General features: G+C 44.5%; 1 protein-coding gene across 4 annotated transcripts; it reads right to left on the reverse strand.

Moving 5' to 3' along the window:
- Nucleotides 1-2,684: 2,684 nt before the first annotated feature.
- Nucleotides 2,685-14,496, reverse strand: gtf2a1 (general transcription factor IIA, 1). 4 transcript variants are annotated; one of them, XM_079753757.1, is made up of 11 exons: nucleotides 14,283-14,496; nucleotides 12,749-12,850; nucleotides 11,974-12,127; nucleotides 11,607-11,654; nucleotides 11,101-11,165; nucleotides 9,962-10,037; nucleotides 9,269-9,393; nucleotides 7,694-7,798; nucleotides 5,870-6,178; nucleotides 5,647-5,736; nucleotides 2,685-5,123 (listed from the first exon to the last, which is right to left on the reverse strand). In XM_079753757.1, exons 1-11 carry the CDS (start codon nucleotides 14,310-14,312, stop codon nucleotides 5,016-5,018), a joined length of 1,212 nt encoding a protein of 403 aa, XP_079609883.1. In that variant the 5' UTR covers nucleotides 14,313-14,496; the 3' UTR covers nucleotides 2,685-5,015. The 4 variants fall into 4 exon arrangements, with proteins under 4 accessions (XP_079609883.1, XP_079609882.1, XP_079609885.1 ...); XM_079753756.1 differs by having other exon boundaries at nucleotides 9,251-9,393; XM_079753759.1 differs by lacking the exon at nucleotides 11,607-11,654.
- Between the last annotated feature and the right edge of the window lie 4,614 nt (nucleotides 14,497-19,110).

Consider the following 19,110-nt stretch of genomic DNA (forward strand, 5'->3'; position numbering starts at 1 on the left):
GTTATTGCAGCGCAGAATGTATTGAGCTGTGCTATTGATCTGGGGAGAAGCAAAGGTTCTGAGCGGTTCTCAACCACAAGTGCTTGTTGTGCTATTCCATTAGTGTGTGTGCATGTGTGTCCGAAAAAGGTCAATTCAAAAAAATGGGGCATTGTGAGTGACTGCATGTCTGTGTGAACGTATCTTGAACAAAACAAGCATTTCTGAGACATTGGCTAATGTTCTTCCATGTTCACCTGTGTTCCCGAGTGCCCTCTCTATACCACAAATCCAACGCACATATTTTCCAAAACCTTCTATTGATTTCGCTCCCCTCCAAGTCACGCTGATTATCTTCGATTGCAGCGGGCCTCTGCCAAAAACGCATTCACAGCCCGGCGAGGTTGCTGCAATCTCCGAGCCATCTCAGGGAGAACCATCATCGCCGTGCCATAACACAATCCTGTCTTTTCCGTGGGATGAACCTGACCACAGAGAGAAGGAGTTCAGCCTCTAGCAGCAGGGCCAAAACCCATCGACCAAGACCTTCTCCTTCCAGAAGGATTCCTTTCAACATGCTGCGCCATATCCCTGGTTCTCAGGCCCGCCCGATCATTCCTCTGCTGCCCTGTTGTTTTCTGAGCTGCTCCTCAAATAAGGCCAGACTGGGCCGTGTGATGATTGGGCTTGGGGCTAGTCTAGATAGGGGTGTACCGGTACCTGGGTTCGATCCCTGTTGTCCGCAGTATTAGCCTGTGATGGCCTCCTTGAGCAGTGTCCTAACCCCCTAAACACTCCTAAATGACCGCCTCAAATGACTAAATAATAAAGAGTCAATAATAGAACTCTACTCCAATGATTGCTCATGTAGCTGAACTGAAGAAGGGGGAGGAAGAAACCACTATAGGTGGTAGAAAAGGGGAGGCCAACGGAGCCTGTGAGGTGTTCCAGCCCGGAGATCAGCACCCAGCTCCTTTACAAGGCTCCTAAGTTTTTGCCAAATCAACCCAGGCAATCCGTTCATCCGTCCAGATTTCGGCACCACTGTCAACACAGCATCCCTGCTTTCACAGGACCCCCGGAGCATGTTGGGCCCCATGCCCAGCAGACTCGAACCAATGCCCTTCAGGGATCAAGTCCCTCTCATTTGGTGTCCAACTCGAGGAGCTCTCAGGTGGTCAGTGGAGCCAACACCTGAACGCTTGATAATGAAAACAAGAAGTCCTCAGGCAGGTCCTAAAAAATGCCAAGGGCAAACAAATCTTCCTTTGTTTATAGAGCTTTGTGCGGTCACTTTTGAAGTGCAGGTTTTACTTCTGTTTTCAGCTTTTCCCTCACAAATGATAACGTTTTGACCATTAAAAGTTGAACTACCAATATCTCAAACACACCAAGACATGTGTTACTCTATATTTATTCTGCGTAGAGCAGGGGTCCATGGTGGGATGAGAGCGTTGTTGCGGAGAGAAGGTGACCTCAGAATTGGAGAGGATAGGATAGTCACTTCTTAAATTACAAAGCAGTTCCCAGTGTTGGCTGAGGTTATTATAATATAATTACATTTTAAATAAATCAACCAAAAAAAGCTAACTCTCTCGAGCCCTACATTGACAAATTAAACCCTACTTCAACTATAAACTTAATGTGGGCAGTGGACTAGGTAGGTGTCAAGCTATTATGAGAATTATGGTAATTAAAATCATTATTACCATGTTCATGTCTATTTCCCCAAGAACCCACCAACTGTTAAATATACTCAAGACTTAAAAAGGCAACAGAGGCCAAAAAATAACAGGCCAAAAGAAATACAGGAAATAAGGAATGACCATTAGAAAAGAATAAAGACCCCTTTGTCCGATGGACCTGCAAGAATTCACATCTTTTAAACGGGAGACCCTTGACTTGTGACTGGCTGGGACACTTACAGTGCAAAGCTATGTTACTAATGGGACATACTTTGTCGGTTACACAGGTGCACACAAAACCAGGCAGTGTTTATGAGTCAGACAGAAAACCAACGGGGGCTCGTAAAAATAACCAAGAAAAAGGGAAAATAAAAGCGTGGGCCTAATGGTTCCTCGGCCGTCTTGTCTTTTGAGTGGCCAAGGAGGGCATAGGAGACAAAAAATATACATATGTCTGTGTGGGGCTACTTCACCTGAAGTAGCTTGAGATCTGGCCGTCTTCTAGTGGAGAGAGGAGTATCTGTTGAGACATAATGCAACATTGGGCTGACGTCTTGACTCCTACCCGGCTCCCAGTTACAATCAAGGGCCCAAATGCCCCTGCGGTTAGAGGCCTGGCGAGACCGACTGGCAGTGCCACGCCTTTGTCTCGCTCACTAACCTGAAGGAGGGTTTTAGTACAAGAGAGTGGGTGGCAAAGGTGCAAAAAACTAAACAGCTCAGTGTTCTTGTACTGAATACCTAATAGAACGTATCTAAATTTAGATATAATTTAAAGGTAAAAATTGTCAACATTCTCTTCCCGACAAACTTTTTTACCGTTTAGTAAAGATGCTTTTACCCGAAGCAAAGACGCACGTCAAAAAGGAGCCGACAGGCGTTGAGGATGCCCGTCGGGAGACTGAATACGATGGGGTTCAAACCCCACAACCTTGGTAGTGAGATGTACGCACAAAATGTTATTAAGACTTACATTTATTTCAAATGTTCACACCAAAATAAAATAGGCAAAAAATAAGCATCAGTGCATTTTTTTTATTCAACCGTGTAGCAAAACAAAAAAAAAGTCTAAACACCTTCTATAAAGCGCTGTTCCGAGTTACGATGTCTGTGAATACAAACAATCATTTATTGAATAATAATAAAAAATTAACAGTAAAAGAAGCAGATACATTTTCTGAACAATTATTTGAACAGCAGTTGGAACAAACACAGACAATGTGGAGCAAGAGTGAAAAGCAGAGGATACATCGTAAGAGACATTAAAAGCTCATATACTATGAATATCGCAAAAATGCCTCAAAACAAAAATCCATAGTCCAAAAAGGCACACATAAGAAACATTGGGGGCTGGGAGTTGAAAAGGAAATATCAGCAAATATTGAACAGTTACATATTTCAGTGATGTGTGCAAAAGCCCAATTTCAAGTTTTTAACCGATTTTTCTTGAGTTATAGTCGGTTTTTTTTACCAGTGTTCTACCCCAGAATGTATTTAACCTTGTCTTGGCACTTTAAATGTGTTGATTAGTTACGATGGACCATCCACAACTGTTGTTGAGTTCAGCAAAAAAACAAAACAGTCGAAGAGTAATATGTTTGGAGTTATTTGTTGTACAGTCTTGACTTGTACTGTATTGAAATGAGGCAAGGGCATTTCTCTCAGAAAGTAAGTAGAAAGTTTCAACAGTTTTTTTGCATAACAATATGCTGATTGGTTATAATATAGTTTTTTGATCCAGTATTTGTGCATTCCTAGAGTCTAGGCTATTTCTTCAACAAAGCATACTACTCTAAACCACACACGTTTAGCAAACAACCATTTAACCCGAAAATGCAACAATTTACCCCCCAAAAAAACCACACTACCCTATCTCAAATCATTATGACGAGGGAGGTGGGGGGTGATTGCGAGGGGCGCTATAAACAGACTTTTGTGATAGCCCAAAAGGTTTTAACTCCAATTTGATAGAAAAACATTGATTTTAAAAAACATGTTTAAAATGTGAAACAAAAAAGAAAACTGTGTGGGAGAGCTAGATACGAGGAAATCATGTGGAACCAGCTCTAAACCAAGGAACACTTATGATGTAAGAGCACTGTTTGGTGCAGGTTAGCAACCCCTTGAGAAGCACAACCTCTGATGAGCTTTGAGGAGCAAATAGAAGAAACGAAGAAAGAAAAACAGCCGTTGGTGAGCTCTGACCTTACAGACTGGGATTGGGGTGAGGAGGAGGTCGTCTCGAGTGACTTACTCTTTTGGGTGGGGAAGGGACGGTGAGGACACAACACACAAACCCAACACACCTTCAGTTGAGCACTCAGGCACCCACGAGTACACGCACATGCACACGCTTATTTGAACACACTGTGGCTATGAGCAACCTCGAATGACTTCACGACACACCATTTGACTGTACAGTGCAAATTAGACGGATGAAAAAGCGGGTTTTAAGAGCAAGAAAGACCAATCAGAAGATTTATTTTGGACTAGTAAGTTTGATTTTGTACAGTTGATTATCGTTTGTTTTTTCTCCCATGAGGCCAGGAGGCTGGGGAAAACACATTGACGACAACTGTTAATTTTTGGGGGGATTTAGCATCGAGTAGATAATAGAAAAAAAAAAGTATACTTCACACCATTGGTTATTCTACCGTTATGATTTTTTTGCTTTAATACCCTTCATCAAAAATAGCTCTAAAAGTACTTAAAATATGGTTGTCAATGAACAATGGAACATTTTAAAGTTGATAAAAAATGAATTGTGGGAAATGTGGATTCACTCCGAGGACACCAACTACAATGCCCCCCAAACAGTTGATCCCGGCCGCTGAGATAAAAAGAAAAAAGAAAGGCAGCAAATTTCATTTTTTTTACCGGTGGACCCAAAAGGTTATCAGATGAGAGAGAAGACTCCCAGGAGCCTTAGCATAGGCTCTTTCAGGGCGCCGCAAGCGATCGATGGGGGGGGGGGTGACCTTGGCACACTGCGCCAGTAAGCTACCTCACGGACGTGATGGGAAATCAATTTGGACAAGAGTCTCAGGAGGAGGCGGCCTGGAAATAGGACGAATAAAATAAAATAACATGAATCCTCTCCGTTCACGGACCGCCTCGGCCTCTCGTCCCACAAGGCTCGAAGGTCTGCTCGGTTCTGCACTTCACCAGCTCAGACTTTAGTTCAGTATCTTTTTCAAAACCAGACTCCTGAAGTAGATCCGGTTGCTCGGACACCGGTTCCGGGGAGGTAGCCCGGCGGGGGGCGTGTCACCGGAAAAGAGGAGTTCCAAAGTTTGGCTCTCTAGGTTGATTAAGAGCGCATTGTTCCTTCTCCGTGCGGTCGGCGTTCCTTCACCACTCTGCGTCTCCGATAGCCTTGGAGAACACATAGTCTTTGCCGTTGAGGTTCATGATCCCGTCCTTCAGGTGGAACTTCCACTTGTTCTTGCTTCTGTGGATCTGGGGGGGGGGGGGGATTAGGAATGGTGTGGGGTTAGAGGTGGATACTCACACCATGGTTTCCCACAGCACTTTATAGCTTAGGCTACCTAAGCCTGCTGCCTTAACTACGTCGTGAAGAAAAATAATAATATTTACAATTTGTAAATATTATACAAAAGTATAAAGTAATTCATTCACTCTGTATCAAGGCAGACTTGCGGAACAGGCTGCAGGGAAACAGTCTGACAGCCTGCATGAAGATAAGCATGGTCCACCTGTCCCCCCCGGTCAGACAGCAAACCCCCCCAGCAGTCAAATCATCAATACAAGGGGATACGTGTGAGGATGTTGGTGAGAAATGTGTGACTGATTCAGGAACGTAGATCTTGATTAAGGAACACAAGGTTTTGTCAAAAGGGTCAAGGGTGACCGTTACCACATGACCCTTGTAGTACATAATAGGAGTACTTTCGGCAACCCTCAATAGTATTTGCACTTGATAAATGACTCCCCTCCTGGTGCAGGCGTGCGTGGTTCTTACCTTGTCGTACTGGCACACAACTACATTCTCTGTGTCAAACAGCTCCTGGTCCTCCTCGTCGCTCACATCGTCTTCACTGTTCAGCGGCTCCTGATAATGGGGTGGGGGTGGGGACATGGTCATCACAGTCTGTCTCTACACTTCAATATCCACCACTCTGTTCACACATGCATCAAAACGGTTTAGTTTCGGCCCACCGGGTGGCAGTCACACGATCCCGTACCTCTTCCACCTGCCCGTCCTCCCCGCCGTCCTTTTCCTTCTCCTCCTCTTCGTCCTCGTCGTACTCCTCCTCCTCCTCCTCGTCTTCCTCCGAGGAGGTGTCCCCCGGCCCGTCCACCTGCAGCATCATGGGAGGCTGCTGGGGCTGCTGCTGTGCTACTGCCCCCTGCACCTGCTGCACCTGCTGCACCTGCTGCACCTGCTGCACCTGCTGGATCTGCTGCACCTGCTGGATCTGTTGGACCTGCTGGATCTGCTGCACCTGTCCCGTAGGCACCTGGCCCGGCTGGGAGGCCATGGCCTGCATCACCTGGCAGGAAGGAGGAGGAGGACATCACGAGAACAGGGTTTGACGTGAGGAAAGGAAGCAAAAAAGAAAGAAGGAGAGAGTGTGGACTACAAAATAAACAATAATAGAAATGGGGTCCCCCTCCCTCTCTGCTCCCTCTCTATGATTCTCCCAACGTCGACAGCATTGCTTTCAGGCGCATGTGATTGACACACAAGAAGGTCAGGATCAACCGGGAGCAGTCTTAAAGTTCCCATGGCATGAAAATGTCACTTTATGGAGGTTCTCTAACATTAATATGAGTTCCCCTAGCCTGCCTATGGTCCCCCAGTAGCTAGAAGTGGTGTTAAGTGTAAAACAAGCACTAGGTATCCTGCTGCCTTTGAAAAATGAATTTTGAATTTGGCATCAGAAGTCGTCATTAGGGGCCAGGTTACCTCCCCTTCTCTGCTTTGCCCCCCCAGAGAATTTGGCCCGCCAATATGACAATGTGTAACGACTGTTGTTCACTTCTTTGTTATTTGGATAACCGTTCAGCTTTTGGTGTTATGGCGCATAACACGTCGGGTTCTCTGATTTTGGGGATTGCTGCCCGCTTCCGAGACGGTGGGGCCTCAGGGGGGCTCCGGCGGGAGACAATCGCTGTCAACAATCACGGGCAACAATCCCTTTCTCCTCCATGTCGCGGTTCATTCTACTTCAGATTGATGTGGAAGTGGCAGAACCAGAGATGTTGGAGAACCTCACGCAGTCATTTGAGATTCATAATATCGTCTGGAGGCGCACACAGCTCTTGGCCGTGATAATATATAGTATAGTATAGATATCTTTGTATAATATGATATTATTTAGATGGAGAGTTCCAGGACTCCCGCCGGAGCACCCGGAGTGTTGTAGAATATTTACACGACACAGCCAAAAGCTGTGTGCGCCTCGCACATTGCGATACATCCACTGTAAACACGAATGCATGGTATCGTGGCCGCAAGCTGCCTAGGGCCACACCCCCACCCTCCACCTTGACCCGCCTCTAAAAAAAACGGCACGTTTGAGGGAAGCTCATTGTAGGACTGGCTGATAGTGGCTGTTATTCTGCACCACGGCTGAATTTCTTGAACGTCTTCAAATACTCTATTAAGGGCCCACTAACACCTATATATAAGCATCCATAAAGTAGCATGCCATGGGACCTTTAAGTGGCTTGTGCAGAAGCAGGCGCAGTTAACCAGGGACAAATACTCTCACAGCACACTTTACTCACTTTTAGCCGATGGATGGCTAAGCCTTACTAACAATCTGGCCTTTTCTTCTATGTTCTTCTGCTCTCTCTTACCAAATCTGGATTCTAGCCTATAGCAACTTCACCGATACAGACTTTACATTGGCCTGTCATATATTAAATATAAAACAACCTTAATGATACAGAACAAAGACTACAGACTAGTGCCTTATCATCTATTGTACTTTGATCTTGATATACACAAAAGTGATCCACTGTTTTATTTTTTCTATGATATTAATGCCTTTATCCAGTACCTGCTGGTTTCCCTGGACCTTGTTCCCAGGGGCGAGGACCAGCTGCTGGGGCTGGATGATGACCCCCGTCTGCTGGGGTAGACCTCCCTGCATCGGAGCGAGGACCTGGGCACACGGACCACAAGGTACACTTAACATTCACCTTTGAATCGACTGTGTCTCCGCACCCTGGAGGGTACAGACAACCGTCTATAAGGACCAGAGCACTGACGCCCTGTGCAGAAATGTTCTATTGACTAAGCTAGCCTTTTCTTTTGCATTTTTTATTGACTTATTTAAACTAAATGTGGCGAGAAATGAGGGTGGGTGATTGTGTAATGAGGATCACTCTCATAATCAGCATCCCTCCCTGAATGCAATCTTGGGTTGGTGTGCATGCATCACAATAAAAATGACTGCATTTCTTTTCTTGCATTGAACACTTATTTGGAAAAAGTGATCTTCTACACAATTATGAATCGAGTTAACACAGATCATTGCCATTCAGGCTCGGCACCCGTTAGAATAATAAACTAAACGCTGATTTGCATATAAACAACTATTCACATTAGGTTGTTGCATACTGATTCTGTTGACAGCCATTAAAACCTAGTTCACTTCCAGCTTTTATTTTCACACTATTTTTAAATATGAAATGTAAACCTATCAATTCCCTTTGTTTTGGCACATAGCACTGAAGTTTGTATTCACTAACCAAAAATATAACTCATGATTAATTAAATATAACTCTTTAGCTCCCCCTAATGACCAGAGATAAATAACACCTCCACGCTTTCTCCCTGCACCAATACACACTGGAAGAGCCACCCAGCACCTTAATCTGTCCCTACAGTTATCTCCTGATAAAGGGGGTTACAAGTGAGTGACCCCTGTTTGGTGTTGCACAAAGTAGCATTGAATGCTTTGCAGGGAAAAAACGTATACATGGGACAAATGAAAGATGAAAAATGACATGCGTTACAAAAGCTGTTCGCAAATAAGAAAAGTTCAGATCATTAACGGACGTGTAACTTTCAGAAATGACTTCATCCACTTTTTCTCAATCCCTGCACACATACTCTGCTCGTAGTCAATAAAGATTAAACTGACTTTTTTTAAACCTAGCCTGAGAACTTAGTGGCTGGGCATGCATCCCTGATGAAGTAGTCCCGTCTTGCTCAAATTAACTTGTAAAGCCTTTACATCGGTTCAGCGTGCCGACCGCTCTCTCTGTCAGCCGTGACGACAGCCCAGACAACAGCCTAACCTTTCCCCGATCCCTGAACACACTCCAGGCCCTGAAAGAATCAACGCCTTCCAAAATTTGCATTTAAAACTTTAAACCCGAAAAACCTTAATCCCTACTAAGCTGCAAATAAACTGCCCTCCTTTTAGACTCATTGCTTCCCAGGGGCTTCATGTGAACACCACACCATAATCACCCAACTTATCCCTCCACCCCCACCACCACCACCACCCGAGCTCCAGAGAGGCTGGCTGTGCTGTACCAGACCGGGAAGGGGTGGAGGGGTAGGAGTAGGAGGAGGAGAGGGAGGAGAGGGGGGTTGCTTGACCTACCTGCGTGATGGGGCGTACCTGCTGAATGACAGGGGCCTGGCCGCCGCCCGGCTGCATCTGCTGCTGCAGGAGGATCTGCTGCTGGGGCTGCTGGATGATGTACTGGGCCCCGTTAGGGGCGCGCACCACCTGCAGGATCTGGCCTGATGTAGGCGGTGGGGGGGGGAGGTTGTTCATTATTTGGGATTTATCACTGCTGTAATAGTCCAGGTTGTAAGGGTGCATGTCTTATGACAGACTGGACAAATTAATCAACTTTCTTTTGTAGGAAGTGGTTGGATCTGTCGTATATTATCCAAAACACTTTCTGTTGAGGAAGTGGAACCGCTTAAGGCTACTTTTCAGCACTATGGGCTTGAACACTGGCTACGACGTGGATCGGACCACCATCTTAAAGGAACGCTGTCCAGCTTGACTTCTGTTTCTAAAATAACTGCATAAATGTCTGTGTTGTGACAGAAATCACGATCTTAAACAATGACTCTGCACACAAAAAAACAATTGTGGAAAAGTCAGACCACTGACATTGAGTGCTCCATTGGCTGGACTGGGAAAACTCTAAATAGTCCAACTTTCTGCGATTATTTTCACGAAAAGGGATTTGATGTTGCAGTCTAGTACCCAGAAGCAGTACTGTGATACTGGAAAAAAGCTGAGTGAAGGGAACACTTTTGAACAACGATGGGAGCGCCATAGGACAGGGTGCCTTACCCTGGCTGGTGATGAGCTGCTGGTAAGGGGTGACTCCAGTAGGCAGGGCAAGGGTTGCTGCAGTTGCTGCTGCACTCTAGCGGAGGAACAGGGAACAGACACGGCTTTACACACGTCCTCACCCCACCCGTTTGATATATCCTAATCTGAATTCTGGTTCTCTATGGCTCTTTTATGTGTGATGAAGATCCAATTAAAAAGGGGAATCCATAAATATATATTTCAGCAAGGTTTTTATAAGCCGTGTTAACATAAGGCATGAATGAATAAATCGAAGTTTGTTTAAGCATAAGAAAAAGCTATCACTATCAGGGAAAGAATTCCCTTGGTTTGAGCTTGAAGAGGACTGCGTGGGAACACGAAAGTGAATAAAGCAGATGGACTTTTGCATGTCATCGACGACCAGATGTGAATTCTGCCTTCCACAGATGGCGCGTTAAAGCAGAAAAACGTACGGGCAAAGACAAAAGCAATGAAACATTAATGTGTGTGTGTGTGTGTGTGTGTGTGTGTGTGTGTGTGTGTGTGTGTGTGTGTGTGTGTGTGTGTGTGTGTGTGTGTGTGTGTGTGTGTGTGTGTGGGGGGGGGTACGGAGAGGCGGAAAATGAATGTTCCGTCGGTGTGTCTACGATGAGACAGTAAAGCCTTGTTCACACTCCTGTCTATATCTGTGCAGTAATCCTCTTTAAAACTGTAAGTCTTGTGTGAGGTTCATCATTTCTTAAAGACCCCACTCCCCCAAGCACACATTTTCCACCATAATCCCCCCCCCCCCTCCCCGGAGGAAAACTTTACACTAACGCCACCGTGGAACAGCGTCTCAATTCCACAATATGACAAGTACAACGTTATGTTAGCACAGGACAGTGTGTTAGCGGGAGGGGAATGTGATTAAATCCGAATTTCCCGTCTGGGATTAATAAAGTAAATCTCATTTTATCCTGTCGGATACGATAGGGAAGCGCCAGGAGTGACAAAACGTGCTTTTTCAGCTGTCGGGAAAGTTAACCGGACCAGATTTCTATGTCAAATGACCTAACCACGTCCCAAGGCTCTGTCGCGCATGCAAGTGCATCCCTGGGTGGAAGGGTGAATGTGGTGAAGCCTTGAATGTGAAACCTGAGCGGCGTTAAGCTCACCATGCCGGTAGCACTCATATGCTGGAGGATCTTGGGATCCTGAACAATGACTTGCTGCTGGGGAGCTGCAGGCAGAGACAGAAAGAGAACAATAATACATGATCAGTATAGGATCAATATATCAGCTCAAACATTCACAAGCACTCCTGCGGTGCAATAGATAACAATTACAGTTGACCTTAGGCGGTTGTAATATGAAGGTTTTTATAAATATAAACCTAAATAAACAGGTTAAATTCCCTGCCGTCATCCACCTTTTGCAAACCCCCCCACTCGCTATCGCCCGTTCATGATTCTGCGTTGCCATGGAAACCAACAATCAATCTTGTCTGGCCGGTTGGTCGCTGTGTTGCTAGCGTGGGTGGGATAGGGGGCTCACTGAGAACCCCGGGACCAGACTTGAGTGGCGTGGGCAGGCAGGGCACGCCGTGTTGGGTGGGTGGGCGTAGGGCTTTGGACTGACGAGCACGGGTATGTAGGTAGGTGTGGTTATTACTATTACGAACCATGGTAGGCGTGTGGGTTGAGATTGTGAGGGTGGGTAGGCAGTCGGGCTGTATGATGACAAAAACGATAACGGTGGTTATTTTACTCAATATTGTGATTATTAATTGTGATTCACAGATTATTTCGATAGAATTTGCCACCCTGGCAACCACATCGCATTTCTCCCCCATCAAACATTTAGTGGTAGTGACCTCTGTGTGGTATGGCTGTGACTATAGGGCTGTGGTCTGCCTAACATCAGTAGGAATGACGACTGACTGGTATGGGTGCGTGGGTTGAGTTGTTGAGCTAGGGCTGTGGTCCCACTAGAAGGGGCGGCGGTGTTGGGAGGGAGCGGTGGGCGGACGGTTGGCGCTGCGCTCTGACCTTGCTGCTGCAGTGGCTGGAGCATGTGTTTGGCGGCGGCGGGCTGGGAGGCCTGCTGGGCCTGCTGGGCCTGCTGCGTGGCCTGCAGCGCCGCCTGCTCCTCCGTGTGGAAGCCCTCCACCGCCTTGGACTGCATCAGCTTGTTCTCCCATAGCTGGGGGCCCGAGCCAAAGGGTGCAGGCACAGCATAGGAGAGGAGCGTGTGAGCGACGGACACAAGGATGGACAAAAGCGCAGGCGCCTCAATAACAGGCACCGCTCCCTGGAAGTCGGCTTGCCGTAAACACTACAACGGTGTCCGATTTAGGCAGGTTGTTTGTGGAGCATCGCATGTAGTGGTCAACAGCGTACCATACCAAGCAGTATTGACCGCCATACACGTTGGAAGATGAGGTTAAAACATAGCCTTTGAATGTTGTTAACAACACATTCACAGGGCTCTATGAATCCGCTCCCGTACATATAGTTTCACAACAATTGCATCGATCAGCCAGTGAACATATTCGCATTGCACAACACTAAGTGATGAGCATTAATCGCTTAGAGATTAGTAGTATTTTGCTTATGGCTACGAATCGTTAGGCGGTCTGTTCGTATACACGCAACTTTTAATGAGACCTTTCAAGATATTTTATTCTCTGCCTCATTTGTAAATCGCTTGGATAAAGGGTAATATAGAATGCTTTGTGCCTGCAAAATGACTAAATGTCAGTGTGACTGCACGTGTGTTTATGATTGTGAGCAGAAGGGGGGGGAGGGGGTTAAGTAGATTTACCGTTTTCAATTCCAGCAACACCTGTTCATCCACCCCCTCATCCAGGAACAGCTCTCTCACTTCGTTGATCACATCCTCGATCACGCCCCGATACAGTTTAGGCTGAGGAGGATTAGGGTAGAGAAAAGACACACATTCGATCAAACAGAAATAGAATGAGAAAAGAGAGTACTTTCCCATGCGACAGAAATCATTAATCAATATTACATACATTTTATGGCACGAGTTTTATACATATATTACAATATTATATGCAGTTCGGAAATAGGCCTTTACACACAATTTGAATCTATTCAATTTTTAAAATATCCACATCAATAAACACAAGATTCAATATCTTGTGTTTAGTCTTACATAATTTCTTCAGTTTTTAATAAAATACGATGGCTAATGGTTATAGAACGAGGATTAACAGCTCCTACACATTCGATTATATCTAACTGCATGCATTTGTTGCGACGTGCCCATGTTAATATACAATCAACAAAAAACAAACGGCCTGTTTGCAAGAAACTAAAGCTAATCAACTAATAAAGGTAACATTTCGGTGCGCGCTTTGCATTACACAACCAACACACAATCCGCTGGACTGCATTTGTCCGCGGCGTCTGCGTTCTAACCCTCCCCCTCGGTGCTCCTGCACTATTTAAGGCCGTCTGTCGTTTATATGGAGAGCCCGTGACGTAGCCCCGAGTAGCACCTTCCCATCCCAGCCAGTCTATATTAGAGAGCCAATATGGCCGTATATAACCAGCGCGCCGAGGGGAGGAGGGCCAGAACCGGAGAGCTGTACTGGGGAGGCCATTTTACAGGGCGGCAAACGGACCGGTCGTCGCGTACATAATGTACAAATACGGGGCGATGGTGGCGGCTATTTGGATATTTTTTGGCCTATTATGGGTGATAAGGTTTAACTCTTTATGATCGTAATGCTAGGGGCAGTTTATCATTGGAGTGAAATGGGTAAATAGCGTGGAAAAGCCCGCTGAACCAGCCGTCTGCTCATGGAATGGTGGACAATGAGGTGCTCTGCGTAGCGACTGACATTGCCGAAACGACTGCTGAAAACCATTTCCAGAAATTATTTATTTGCAGTGAATGAAAATGTGCTTGACGTACATCTGGAGAATCGTGTTAGTTAATGTAATCGATTTCGCCAATTGAAGTTACTGTTGACAACTTGCTGCCTCTTCTAAAAAAAAATAAAGCAATGACAAGCTGGATATGCAAGACTGAACACTTGGTCCCGTTTGTTGCAAATCAACTAAAAGAGACTTAAAAGCTTCAATCTAAGACACTTACTCAATATCCAAAGTGGATTTCAAATGGTCTACATACCTTATATTTCTGATCAATTGTTTTTACCTAGTAAATGGCGAATTGGTTCAACATGTTTTAATCACGCTTATTTTAGATGTCAAAGTGTTCGAAAGTGTACGTCCCTACTACTTCACATTAAAAGAAGGTCCTCCACAGTTTTTCAGTACAACTTTTACCCCCAATCCTCCCACTGTCCTTAGAGATTGATCCTTACCACTGGGTTCGAGTTAGCCGAGCTCGCCATTATACGCGTAGTGTAAAAACCACACAAGAAATAGGCGAGAAATAAGAGCCAAAAATAACAAAAATACTTTAAAACAACTGGGAACGGTGTCTAAAAGTAGCCGGCATCACTTTTTGTAAATAAAACACAGTTTTAGTCGGTCTTATTTACAATCCCGGGCCGAGTTCCCAGCCGTCCTTCGTCTGTCGACGTCCTCCTTTATATACTGAGCTATGGAGCTGCGAGTGCGCGAGACATAGGGCAGGGACAACCAACGGGCAACGCGAGACTTGGTGCGGGAGTTCTTGTAACGTTAGACTCACTCGCTGGGAAATGTAGTTTATATGCAACTTCATAGAATACCTTTATATTTCAAATTGCTTTATGCGACACTAAATTAAGGGTATTGTTTTAGATTATACACATAGGTCTAGTTTACAGTTTAAACATTGATCTCCGCCACATAAAGGCCTACTACATTTCTGTCTGCTTTAAATTTTAAAACGAGTTTTCGTTTTAAAATTGGTTTTGCAATATCCTTTAATGTTTTAAACATTGTCTTCCCATATGTTAGTCTAGTTATATTTATCTGAGCCGTGGGGCTTGTCCTCTACGATGTGTAGGTAGCCTACATATTAGCGTTCAGTTCAGTGTAGTAACTTAGTTTTGCCAGAAGAGGGCGATCACATCCCACACAGGAAATACAATGGGACAAAAACATTAGAAAATATATTTTTGTTTCCCCTCTATGGCCTGGATAGTAGGTCATATTTATTTCCATGTATAAGAAAACTAGTAAATCATAACACATACTTGAATAATTGCACAGGCTATGCCCATTGTCTGTCCCAAATGCACCCTCAAAAATGTGAAAGGAACATTTCCGTAAAGTCTTTGTAATAAATTAAAGCTGACAGGCGAATGCGACTGCCACTTCTGTCTCCATGGAAACTTGCCTCCGTGGATATGAATGATATTGACCATAGAACCACTGCGCCTTGCATCAATGTGATTAATGCGACTCTCTAAAATGTTATGTATGTGTCACCACCAGCGAAATAATTTAATTTCAGTTATTGACAGGAATTTAAAGGCCCACCTGACATTATATTAATGCACCATTCGCGCGTAACCCAATTTCCAGTCCCAGTGGAGCAAAACAACAAATAGTAGGTAGGCTACGAATGATAGTTGTGACATAAAGTTTTCTCTAGGCCCTATATTTGCCCATACATACATATTCAAAAAACAAAAAGACAGTAACATCAATTATATTGTGTGCTAACAAACAAACGCACATATAACCTGTAATACCCCCCCCCCCAAAGATGCACAGAATACACACTTTCCTCTCCTCCCTTCCTTTCTTTGCGGTAGTTGCATAGCAACAGAGGAGCCGCTGCGAGCTCCAGTGGTGCTGGTGCTGGGAGCTCGCGCTGATTAAGCCTGTCTTGGCTTCAATTATGAATGGACTTCCAGCGACGCACGCGTCTCAAAATGGCAACGCGCAGACTGATAAGGCATTAACAAACTCTCCAGTGCACCTATCTTGTTTACCACTTTCCCGAGGGCAACGAGTCTACTCGCTTTGACTTTCATCAGAAGCGTTTGGACGGAAATGATTAGAGCAACTGAATTATTAAAGTCATTGGAAAAAGAACCGATAAAAGTCCTTGTTGATGGGAATGCGTAAGGTTAATGGTTGGGGTCAAGCTTTGAAAATAAACTGATGACCACGCATGTCTTAGAAACTCAATTCTTTGCCATTATATGGAGGTAACAATGTCTTTGACCTTTTGATATTGACTTGTGGTCTGGTAGCTATGAGCCAATATGCAGGAATCGTTTAAGATGCCTGTGTGTGTGTGTGTGTGTGTGTGTGTGTGTGTGTGTGTGTGTGTGTGTGTGTGTGTGTGTGTGTGTGTGTGTGTGTGTGTTTCAGGAACATATGAGCAAAACCAACTTATATATTTTTTTATTATTGCAACCAACTGGAAGACAATACATCACATGAACATCATTGTAGTTTTTTTCAGAAAAATGAAAAAACAAAAGAAAACAAAACCCACATTTATTCATTTTTTGCCACGGTTTTTTGGACAATGTTGATATTTACATAGATGACATTGTTTTAAATCGTTCTTTGGCAATGTGATTGCACAAAAAGGATAGAATCCAACATTTACTGAGAGAAAAACTTGACGTTTGGGAGCACTCATGCCTCACTTCGTCAAGGACCAATGATAGTGTTGTGTTTTGACATCTCTAACCTATGGCTTTCAGTACCCATCTTACGTTGTCTCTGAAAAAAAGAAAAGAATGGCAGTATTGTAGATTGAGAACAAAACGCGGGGAAAAAAGGAAAATGCTAAGATAATAAAATAACAAAGAAACAGTTGGCAACTGATTTGTAGAATTCTGCACTATGTGATTGGCAGGTTTTAAAATAAAGTAATCACTGAGTGGCTTTCAGGCAGGGACGTGGATTATTCTCTTTCTCTCTCGTTTTCTATTTCCCACTTTCTTTATGTTGATCTGTTTATCCAACAGACAGTTATGGATTGGGTTCACTTGTGGGCTGAGAACATAGAGGGGCATTGCAACGCTACCGGCTAAAAGCAACACACACACACGCGCACGCACGCACGCACACACACACACACACACACTCACTCACTCACTCACTCACTCACACATACACACACACACACACACACACACACACACACACACACACACACACACACACACACACACACACAAACACACACACACCTGGACATGCCCCTTGCCAGCACATGACAAGACAGTATTAGTCACCACTAAACAGTGCATGGTCGGCGGAAAACACACAATGGCTGCTTGACCTGGGATGCAGGGGGCGGGGGGCGTGTGTACTCAGCGAGACACTGGACAGAGGAGGGAAGCCATTCAACATGGGACACTGACAGTGTCAGCCCCCTCCAGACACCTTAGTTGTTGTGGGTCTCATGGATAGCAAGTGACGCATGTTACAGATGGTAAAGGACTGTACCAAGTTGGGACGGGACATGCAGGGGTCGGGGGTGGTGGTAGCAGAGGAGGACTGTACCAACTAGAACAGGGCATGCAGGGGGGTAGGAGGTCTGCATCTGCGTCCCTATAGCATCTGCTCAGCTCAGAACAGGTTCAGTTTCTTTCCCCATCAAGGTCGTTTCACCACAATATCACTTCTTTATCCATGGCCACTGCGTTTGTTCTGTAAGTGGTCTTCTGAAAAGAGGGGGATGTTTTTATAGGTTTATTCATAGTCATTATACTGCCGGCACAGGGGGGGTTGAAACGTATCCATTTTGACAGCGGGGGTCTAACTACAGCTCCTCTGCATTTTAAACGTAGTGCGTTTTCAATTACTAGGGCTACGACACATAAAAATCGAGTGAACCATGTGACCTTTAACAGAGCCACTGGACATGGCAAGCCGATCAACGTGTGCAGTAAATTTTGTTGTAAATGTTTTAAATGGCCACACAGGAAATCATATCTGTTAAAAAAATTCAGGCATCAATAAGACATAAAGCCTATCCTTTTCATAAAAGTTGTTTCTCTCATCCTTCCTTTTTGCTCTTCTTTCCGTTTCAATTATTTTTTTTCTTTCCGGAAGCCTTTTTTTTCTCCCAGGAGACCACGGAGAGTTTGTCTCCTACGTCAAAAGTTTCATACATTGACACTGAATGAAGCTGGCAGTAAATTAAAGACAATTGTACATTTTACATAAAGTAGGAAAATAAAATGATGACAACCACGACGACAATACTGTTATAAATAAAAGACAAGAAATGTCGACGACATTTCGGCGACGTGACAACAGAGGTATTTAGGACGGGCAGGCAAGCAGGCACAATGTTAAAAAGTTACATTTGCTCATGTTAAACCTCTACATAAATAACACTATTGCATTCCTGTAATACTACCCAGGCGGAAACCTTCGCTGTGCGTTGCCAATAGTTGTACAATTATCGTTAGTTGACAGCGTTAGTATTTTGATACTAACCTTTTGTTTGTGTTGTATTAGTTAACGGATGACCAGAATCGTGCCGACTCTTATAAAACAGGTCAACGCTCCCCCAAAAACACCCAGCTATAACCCTGGTTTAAGGCCCTGTTGCATTGTGGAACATTGTGCACTCTATAAAAGGGAAGCTCAAATTCTTCTGCAATGTTACTATTCAATGTAAGTCAACAAGTTGTGGAAGTGTCGGATATCAGGCTTTAAACCAAACCAAACTCAATTTAGGCACTTTGCAACATACTACTGTTTATTTTTGGGGTTCCGTTTTGTAATTCCTCACTCATTGAGAAACTGATGATTTATGATCACACAACCATATTCATTTCGTTCCCACACCAAAATACCTAAATACCAATCTTCTATGGATGCTAGTATTAAAGGTATGCAATAGTCTATTTACATACACAAGTTCAAAAGCGAACAAGCTTACACTTTAAAGGGCATGTGTTTGGGGACAGGCTAACTCACACGTACACTAGACCAAGACCATATTTTTTTGAAGTAATGCAGGAATCAACACTGAAACACTATCGCTGTTCAGACGGAAGAAGTCTGAGCCAATGTCCAGGAGGTGACTGGGATGGCCTGGCCATGGCAACAAGAGGTGGCCTTAGCAACGAGAAATGAATAAAGCCCTGGAACGGCCGGGCTCTCCATTTCACAACGGTCTACACAAGCACCCCCTCCCTGAAAATGTGTCTTTGTAAGCCCATTCATAAAATACACATTAATAAAAAGACTCAACAAAAAATCTGAATTAAACTTAAA

Source organism: Pollachius pollachius (assembly GCF_949987615.1).
Source record: "Pollachius pollachius genome assembly, chromosome: 16".
Taxonomy (NCBI): domain Eukaryota; kingdom Metazoa; phylum Chordata; class Actinopteri; order Gadiformes; family Gadidae; genus Pollachius; species Pollachius pollachius.

Excerpts from the sequence above, each read along its gene's own strand:
- gtf2a1 (XM_079753756.1), bottom strand. The coding sequence starts at position 14,312 with ATGGCGAGCTCGGCTAACTCGAACCCAGTG. Across the intron at positions 12,851-14,282 it reads CGGCTAACTCGAACCCAGTG|CCTAAACTGTATCGGGGCGT; the intron begins GTAAGGATCAAT and ends AATCCTCCTCAG. Across the intron at positions 11,166-11,606 it reads CAACCCACACGCCTACCATG|CTCCCCAGCAGCAAGTCATT; the intron begins GTTCGTAATAGT and ends CTCTGCCTGCAG.